This window comes from Elaeis guineensis, chromosome 4, assembly GCF_000442705.2.
Source record: "Elaeis guineensis isolate ETL-2024a chromosome 4, EG11, whole genome shotgun sequence".
NCBI classification, from domain to species: Eukaryota; Viridiplantae; Streptophyta; class Magnoliopsida; order Arecales; family Arecaceae; genus Elaeis; species Elaeis guineensis.
In genome coordinates this window covers 62581239-62591238 of record NC_025996.2, presented here as the reverse complement: position 1 = coordinate 62591238, position 10000 = coordinate 62581239, and the positions used below count along the sequence as shown (strand labels likewise).

Below are 10000 nucleotides of genomic sequence, written 5' to 3'. Positions count from 1 at the left end.
ATTATCTGATATTCTGATGCAAGAATGACATCAGCTCAATGGCACATACGAGATAATAATAACTAATTATACAGGAATCAAAGATATCAGAAAGTTTCAAGCTTTAATCAATAATCATGACACCAATATTAGGTTGCATTTGGCGAATGTGCCCTTTTTAGGGTCCCCATCTAATATCAACTTCTCCTATTCCAATACCTTGGATCTTTGCATGGTCAGAGATTAGAAAATAGGTTAGTTACTAAACTGAATCCTATATGTCCACAGCCTTGAATGATTCATTGGTTACCCTTTTCTGCTTTGTTTTACAACTATATATGCATATGTTTTTCTTTGAATTGATTTAGGAGGTTCCCCTTAAGTATTGCAATTCCTACATCACTGGAAGGAGTTATGCCACCCCTTCCCCCTGCTCTCCTCGTCCGTTATTATTGTTGCACCCCTGCCATTCAATTGAAGAAGCCATGATTATGTCCAAGTCAGGCTCTCCCCACTCAACTCTCACCACCACAGCCTTAAGAAGATGAAATACAACTACAAACACATCATTGGCAATGGCAACAAAGACAAGCAGGGGTGGGGTAAAGCCAGCAATGGCTAGTGGGGTAAAGGCTTTGCATTTCTTTTCTCCCTCTTCACTTGATCAAGAATAAGTTAGAAATTTTCAAAGATTTTAAGACACATGATAGTGGCATGAGTCTTGTATTGAAGACTCACTTTAGTAACTTGGAGGATCTAATTAAAACTTTTTAAAGTGAAGGGGTGTATGTGCAATAAGGCATAGTCAAGGAAGTTCAAAGGTGATTTTCCCTTATTGTTTTAGACAAGCTCTATAAAAATAAATAAAGAAAACAGTAGAGGCCAATCAGAAAAGAATAATTTGACATAGGATTGCTGCTCTTTCCTTAACTGAGATATCATTAAGCAATAATAAATTTATGAATCATGAATAATCACATTAATTTGAAATAAGGTTTGAAAAAGGTTTGCCAAACTGGCACTGAGACCCGTACCAATCAGCAACCAACATGATACAATATGGGTCCATACCATGCCACTCCGGGCCAAATCTTTTTCTTTTTTTTTTTGAATTTGTCAAACTACAGTCAGCTAATGGTTTGCCGACTTCACTTAAATCGGCTAAAAAAATAAAAAAAGATCTCCTATTGCGAGACAAAATAGGAGATCCTTTTCTCAATTAGGGCTTCCATGCCATCTCTTCCTCTTTTGGAGCCCTCTCTCCCTCCCTCTCCCCATCACTTCCTCCCTCTCCCTCTCCTTCCCTCCATCTCTTTCTTTTCCTCTCTCTCCTTCTCTCGCTACCTCCATTTCGAACTAAGTAATGAACAATGCTGGTAACCGACCGGTCCAATTGGGTAAGCCCCGAACCGGTAGGTTCAGTACAGTTCAGCAAACCATAGTTTGAAGTTTTATCAAAATGTTTATTTGATAAAGAGCTTTAGAGCTCCAAGTAGTGCAAGGGGATGCTTATGTAAATTTGACACGACAAATATCACTGTATTTTTAGAATAAGCTAGAATACTTTCCCTCTTTTTTGATGAAACTAAACTACTTTCATCCTAGAAGCAAAATTGTACAAATATAGACATAATTTTTGCCAGCACATTGGTATCCATTCTTTCCCTTTTGCTTCTCTTTAAAAGAGCTTAAGAAATGTCATTTAAAGGAAAAACAACTAGCACTCAACCAAAGTCCAAGTAGATTACAAGAGATGTGTGCATATTTTGATGGATTAAACTCAACGTAGTCTTGATAAATTGGAAATTCTTTTAATTCTTTAAAGTTTGATGACCTTTTTGCATAAGCATGCAAAATATAATTATTTGCCTTCAAGGTTTTTGCATCAAATCATTTAGAAATAAAAAAATAGTAATCCAAATAATCATGTATGAATGTGAAATCACTTAGTTACGCATAGTTTCAAGATTGAATATTCAAATTATGTAACTTAATTTCTATCAAAACATGAAATTGGAGCATGGAATTAAGGGTGTCAAAACATATACCATCTTGTTTGACTTGTAAAAACATGTATAGAATTTATATAAAACAAATAGATTGCGCAGAATTATGTCTTGAGAAGGGTCAATATTTATATTTGTAACCTAACACGCAAAACTATAAATACCAATGAAAGAGATCAGCAATTCATTTATCCAAGCAGCTTCTCTTCAAGAGCCACCTCATATGAGGGTCTACAAACATCACCAAATATTGTATATTGTTTTATTACATTTCTAGCTCAATTGAAATTAGACACAAGTAGCCTAAGCAAATCTCATGCACAAGTCCATTATTTTTTAGCTAAAATTCCAAACTCAAGCTCAGTTTGTTTAATAATCAACCAAACCCTCATCAAGCTGAATTTCAAGCAAAGTTAAGCTGCTTACAAATGACTTGCTCACTTGTCAGCCTAATGCATCCCATGTAGCTTGCTGGGAGTGGTTGTCCTATCATATTTTCTAGGATATATCTGTGATGAAATGGCTGAATATGCAATGAAGATTCCTAAAGAGTTGATATTTTCAACAAAAATTCATAACATGGCCATTTGGATCCAAAAAAACGGTTACTGCTTTTTGCAAGGTGTTTTATATTTTTTTATTAACATTTGTCCAATTCATGGCCATTGTTTAATGCATACTCTTTTTAATAATAAGCAATTGATCTACAAAATTTTTAATTTTCCAAATTATGCTAATTTTCCGGACACTAACCAAACTTTCCTCATGACCTATTGTAATACAAATTCCCCAACTTTCTAAAATATTCCAAAATAGAAACCTGCCAACCTCGTAAACAAAATGATGATATGAATAAAGCATCGAGATGAGATAAAATAGAACAGTAATGTTAACAGTGCTTCTCTTACAAGTCTACTCCCATGCAAGGAAAGGCATGTGAATTCATATAGAATAAAAACATAGGCAAGGCTACTCACTGATGCTTAGCTAATTAGCTATCCAAAAGCCAATTGGACTTTAGTAAACATAATTATGATGCATAACCTCTAAATAGAGGACATACTTGAACTTCAAAACTTGTATATATTTCTAAGGTGTATGGTTCATAATCAAAGCATAGTGTGGCTTTGAATAAGGTCCACCATGCATGTCTAAACCTAACTCGGCTGACACCATGTATTTTATTACCATTTGGTCTACAGGTATCAAACCTCAAGCAAAATGATTTTTGGTTTTAAATCCTGTTAAAATATTCTAGATGACAAGGATTCATGTCCTGACACTACCGCTACATCCCGCCTATATTTTACCATCCTGACAAGAGAACGACACGGAGGATTCCCCAAGGGCAGAGTTTCTTATGGACCAAGACATGTAGACCGTTCTGGTTAGGACCAGTCAGGACCCCAGCACTTGGGACAGCTTGGTATTGCAAGACAAATATTCTTTCATTTTGTCTCTTCATTCTTCTTCTAAATGCTCACTTTGGTATGTCCTAACCTATCCAGATACCGTAATCCAGAAGCAAACCAGGGATGGGTACCAGTACTGAAACTTTAAGTTTAATCCTTGCTAGATCATAATCCATAGTGCAAATTCTTAATTTTAATAGTCAAGAATGTAATATACATGGGCAGCATTTGTGCTGAAATACTCCAAAATAGGTTAGCCAAACATTAGTCATAATTTACTTTTCCTCTAACTTTTATTTCCAATTTTTCCAAATCTTCTCAAATGTCCAAAAATCTAAATCAAATATACAGAAAATACTTTCAAAGTTTTAAAGAAATGAGGAAATCACAAAATATTAGTATAAATGGCTCACGTCTATGATAAAACTGATTGATGGACTTCTAGCTCAAACCCTGAAATCCAACTTGCTTCATTGAAGCCATAACATTCCCAATATCTATTTTACAGCATGGAAAAATTCCAAATCATAATGATCAAAATAATTTCAAAATCATCAGTGACAGATAAAAGAAGTTCATATGCATTTCAATTTTCTACAGAACACATGAAGTGAAGATTAATTGCATCAAATGCATCAAGTGGATGTCATTGACTTACCTGGTATCTTTCCAAGTGAACTAGAGAAAAAATGCGCCACACCTCGATTTGTGGATAGTAACACTTCTTGCAAACTCGCATGGAGACCCTAAAAAAGATTTAAGGGCAGTAAAAAATAAGGCTCATAAGCTAAGAGAAGGAGAGTTGACTGTTGATTTACAACCAATTGCTTCATATATTTATATTTGAAAGCAATTCTTGTCAACTAAATTCCAAAGCAAAATAAAAAGGAACTATTTTACTATTGCTCTTCACCCTACATCACAAATGCTTTGGTTGATTAGCACACAGCATCCTCGCATTGTCGTAAATTTTTTGAAGACGACATATTCCTTCTAATTGATGCCTAACATCTTTAAGTTCAAAATTCGAGTTTTCATTTGAGGTGATCATGTCCTAAATAACAATCTTAATACGTCGAAAATATAGCTATTGTAATTAACTCTATGGAAGTAAACTAATTTAAGTCGCATAAAAATTGAATCTTGTCACCTAAAATAAAACAGATCAAACCAAAACGAAGGCAATATTAGGTCATTCATTCGTAGTTTTGAATATACAGAGAGAGAAATGTCAAGAGCAGCTAGCAATTATGTTCTTCAATGGAGAAGAGAAAATGACATAGTAATTTTATCAAATAGACATTAACAGAGCTACTGTAATTAAGAAGCATTTGAGTATATCAGCTGAACAAGGTATTTTCGCTTGCCTTAACCATGATCATCAGACTTATCCAACTTGATGAATCCTTGTTAATGGTATATATGCATTTATTAAACCAGAAAAATCACTCCAAAATCAAATTCAAAGGAGGAACATAAAAAGGGAAAATCAAAACCATTTTCCCCAGCAATGTTAAAGAGCAAACCAGATGTGGAGTTGACATTCCTAGCTCTGTGAACACTCCTAGATATAAGGAACCAAATAAAAGTCAAATTGTGAATTACGATAATCTGACTCAAAAAAATAAATCTTTTTTTTGCTAACCTCATAATCTCCTCCTTATCCCACCATGATTTTCCCAAAACAACCTAGAAATCCATCAAATGATGTTCCACTTAGACCCTGATGACTCAGACGTCAAACCAGGTCATCTTAGGAAAAGGATAGACAAGGGGAGGAGAAGACTCTGACCCCAATTGAACTACCCACCTCCTCATTTTATTTTAAGAAAGGATGAGTCGGGAGGGGACGGCTTTGAACCAAATTTAGACTTCCCCACCTCCCTGTTTTCTTTTTAATCCCACATTGAGCACTCCAATTCTATCCTCTGTGTTATCTTCCTTCTCTCTCTCTCTCTCTCTCTCTCTCTCTCTCTCCTGCCCTCCCTTTTTCATTCTTGCTTAATTTCTTTCTTCCCTCTCTCCTTCAAACACCAAGACACTGAGAACCATCTTTGTTATCTTCTTCCTCTCGAGTAAGCTTCACCAGCCCTCTTCTCTCTCTTTTCATCATACTCTATTCCAAATGCTCACCTCCTCTTTCTTCTTCTTCTTCTTCCCATCTCTATTTGATCCTTTCTTTAGTAATTTCTGTCACTCAATCTTTTTTGCTTATCTTTCATGGTTTTCTTTTTTTCTTTATTGTGATGAGGATTGTGTAGGAGAAGAATGAGTCATCAGACAAGGAGAAGAGGAGATTGAAGCCCCATCTTTTAATCATGCCTCAAATTAAGGTAAATCCTAGCTTTATTATCATAGTAATTTGTGACAATAGCATGATTGATGGTAGGGTAGAGAAAATCCAAGAGAGAGGATGGGTCTTAGAAATTAAGAACTGGAGTTGAGAACTTTTGACAGCTAGAGAAAATTGATTAATTAGAAAAATTAAGATACTTGGGGCGGTTGTCTTGTATTGTTTATAGGCGAAAGATTTTGGCCCCTTACTTCTGTGAAAGTAATTAAGTTTGTATAGTTTGTTAAATATTACTGTTAATTCAATTTATTATATTTAGTTGATTGTTGAATTGGTTGCACAGCAAGATTTGGGTTTGTTCCTTATCAGAGGTAAGTATTCCTCACACATGCTCTCCTCATACTATAAATCTTTATTGTATATATTTATATGTTCAGTATAAAGAATAAAGTTGATCATTCTGCCTATGTGGAGGTGTTTCTATGAATTGCTTCGGTTTTAAAATTATTTTGCCATAAAAAGATTCTCAGCTTGAAATTTTATTTAGAAATTATGAATTAAGTCTTGTCGTGCATGAAAATTCAATTTGAATTGTTTTAAGATGTGAATTAGTGCTTGAATCAATTTTGAGCTTTGGATTAGCCATGTATTAGTAATGCCTCGTCATGACCTAGAGACATGACCTTACAGATGCCCCATCATAAGAGAGAAATGCAGCAGTAACTATGCCCCATCACATGCAAGAAAAGTTGCAATTATGATGCCCCATCATGGGCTAGAATGTAGAAATAGCAACACCCTATTACAAGTCGGACACATGGTAATATTGATGCCTCATCGCTAGGTGGAAACATCAACATGGCTTAGTCCAAAGAGGGGGATAACTCGTGATATTTTGTTGTGAATTGAGTTATTTTACTAGTGGGGAACTATGACATAAAATTTTTAAATAACAAATAATTCTTATAACTGAAACTACAATTTTTTCATGCAAATTGTACAAGGATACTTATGGTTGTATTTTATTGTTAATGAAAGTATGTAATGAATTATGTATGTGACATGAATATTTTGTTACAATGTCTATTTATGATTGCATTCACACTATCTATTACAAAGACATGATGTGTGCATGCATAATAGGATACTTCATGAGCTGTCAAGCTCACACACTCCTTTAATCATTTTTAGAGGAGCATGATACCTCCCGTTACTTGGGATTGCTTGTTGTTGGAGATATGAAGAAATTAGCAGAATTGAATTCTAGTTGAATTTTTAGATTTTACTCATTGTTTTAGAAATTTGGAAACATGGATGATTCTATTTAATAGTTTGTATTTTTGGACATGATTGTTGATAATGGAGGTTGTTAATTTAAGATATGGTCGGGACATTAAAATTATGTTTAAGGTCTTGATATTTTTAAATCTATTCAAATGTTCAACAATAACACTTGTATTGTCTCAAATTTTATAAGCTTTTGTATAGGTTTCGAGGCCTTGTATATTTCATAGGATCATGCCCTGTGCGATGCGCAGCCATATCACATGCCCAGCTTGTGCAGTGGCTTTGGTGTGTGATATAGATATCAGAAACTCGCACAATTCAATTCGATACAATTGTAGTACGCAAATAGTGTATAAGAAGTAACTGCAGCAACCATGCAAATAATCAGGACATTGGCATCATACCTCAAAGGAAACAACTCATAGACCTTTCTAAGCAACCAAATTTCTTTCTAGTGTCGAAACCTCAGTCATAGCCCCTCTAGAATATTTCAGATCACCAAAAGGTCAAAAGCATCGTTCCTTAGTAGGCCCCAAGGATAAGGTCAGAAACGCCCTGACTTCAGATAATTCTTTTAAACAGGTCATGAGTTCAATAATCTCGAGAGATCAATCTCTATATGTACCACTTTTGAACAAGGATGTTATATGGCATGCCAGCAATACTCAAAGAGGAAGGCGCTACACGAAGTAAAACGAATGAAATTCAAACTAAGACTGGCAAAATCTGACCTTTTTGCCTAACACTCTCCACGCCATTAACTTGAATGTATCCTCTGCCTGAAGAGAAAAAGAAGAAAAGAACGTAAGAATTAAAGCAAAAGAATCTACAATAACCTCCACAAGATGACAAACAAGAACTAATTCGAAGAGAAATCCCCAACAAGAAAATCTTCAGCATTACAAAAACTATCAAAAGTTGAACCGTGAAGCCCTAAAATCAGTGCGCAGCCCCTTCCCTTGAAGGGTATTAAACGTGAGAAAGCAGCAGAGGACTCCAGCACCTCTGGAAGTTGACGCGAAGGAAAGGGGGAACCTTGCTGGTGCAAATGAGGGTAGGCAGCAGAGGTGGACGTGGAGAGGATGGGCAAGGCCAAGAGGAGGAAGTGGAGGAGAAATAGAGAGAAATATCGACTATAGAGAGGAAGACAGAGAACTTACCGCTCCTAGAATACCCTTCAAATCTTTCGAATCGCCATTAATGGAGCCTGGGGAGCTCAGCAGATACAGTTGAAACGAGAGAAATGATTTTTTAAAAAATTTTTGTTTTAATGTTTTTTTTGGGGTCAGCGGTGGGGTATGCCCGAGCAAGTCTCCTCCTCCTCGGAGATTGAGAGCTCCGGAGGTTCGGCCGTGGCGGACCTGAGAGAGATCTGCGGGGAAAGAGATTGAGCGCTAAATCTCTGTAGAAGAATGAATTTTTTTTTTTTTAGGGTTTGAAGGATTTTGATGGGGCCGATCCGACTAGAGATGGGTGCGTGGATTTTTCATGGTGGCGCGGGTATAGATCCAAACCTGACCCATTGCCACCCCGGTAGCCCTATGTTCTATGTATCCGTATTTCTTCACACAATAAGGTTATTCAATAGTTTCTTTGTATATGCCAGCAACAAAGTCGTGCAATGCTGCAAAATATATATATATATATATATATATATATATATAGATGCACATATATGCATATACATATATGTACATATATATATGTGTGTTGGAATAAATTCTTATCACTTATCCAACTAATTTTTGTCCTCGTCTCCTTGCCAACTAAATATACAACTTAACAAATTAAGCCAACTTAGCTTTTGATTGATGATATATCTCAGGATTTGACTGATAAAATAAGATTAAGTCGGATTTGGACCGACTAAGTCTGACATGTTGTCAAGGTTCGACCAACGACTTCCTCAATATTTTATCGACTATCTTGATCTCAGAAATATAGGGATTGAGCGATAGTTATTCAGCGCAGATATTAACTACCAGCGATTATGGAGTCATAGGATGCAATAATCACCCACTAATGACCCATTATTCAATTTTAACGATGGTTGATGAGGTAATCGTCTTCTAAAGACAATAATGCCCATGTCCTGAATTCTAGGGGATGGCAGTTATACAGTAACGGCACTCTCCACCCTATAAAAAGTGGTAAGCAAGGGAACTGGATAAGTTTTTTGATTATAAAATTTTTTAGGTTCTCGCATTTTAGCCTTTTTAACTGTTCTCTTTTTTCGATTGACTTAAACATCGGAGGGTCCCCCATCGGACAACTTCCGACAAGTGGACTTGATTTTGTAGGTTCCTTACTGTCAAGCAATCAGGTGCAACACCTCGACTTTTAGCCAACCAAATCGTCGGAGATTCATGGCAACAGTTTGATGCGCCGGGTAGGGGAAGGGCTTTGAATACTCTTCTGCAAAACCATGGCCAAGACAAGAGCACAAAATGCTTCCACCAGTTCTGCTTGATGTTCATCCCGACGTGACACTTTCGACGACCATTGCAGAGCCCAGTGCTTCATGTCCGGTGATCACAGTGGACCAACAATAATTTGCTGCTGTGGTGCAGCAAGTGAAAACCGTCACGGAGGCTGTTCACAGTCTACAACAGACTGCAGAACAATGCTAGTAGCAACAACAACCGAAGGAACTGATGCCATAGACTGTGCCATCTAGGTACAGTCGATGGCCTCTTTCTCCATCCCACCAGTAGACTCGACAATCCCATCATACCATCATCGACATGTTCGATGCTCATCTCGTGCTGACTCCCGACATGCTCCATGTGCCAATTCAAAGGATCATCGATCTCTTTCCCTATGACGAATCTCGTAGAAGGAAAGAGACTGCGATCTCCATCAAGCTCTTCTGGGGAAGGCTTTACCTCATGATATTCTCGATGTCCTGACGAATTTCAGAGATGGTTGGATGAATACAACTGTAAGCTGTGGGAGCTTGGCTGACGACCGATCAATTCTAACTTAATAGTCATGATTTTATCGGCATTCTTGGCATCAATACT

General features: G+C 36.6%; 1 protein-coding gene across 3 annotated transcripts in view; it reads right to left on the bottom strand.

The window, feature by feature from the left end:
• Nucleotides 1-8485, bottom strand: part of LOC105036228 (uncharacterized) — a 20618-nt gene extending 12133 nt beyond the window's left edge. Inside the window, exons 1-3 of one of the 3 annotated variants that reach the window (XM_010911993.4) lie at nt 8138-8485; nt 7709-7756; nt 4056-4143 (exon numbers count right to left, since the gene is read on the bottom strand). In XM_010911993.4, the coding sequence (XP_010910295.1) occupies nt 4056-4143; nt 7709-7735 (115 nt within the window). In that variant the 5' untranslated portion in view covers nt 7736-7756; nt 8138-8485. Of the gene's footprint in view, nt 1-4055; nt 4144-7381; nt 7468-7708; nt 7757-8137 lie in introns of those variants that run through there. The other 2 variants (XM_073256608.1, XM_073256609.1) reach the window with 2 other exon arrangements.
• Between the last annotated feature and the right edge of the window lie 1515 nt (nt 8486-10000).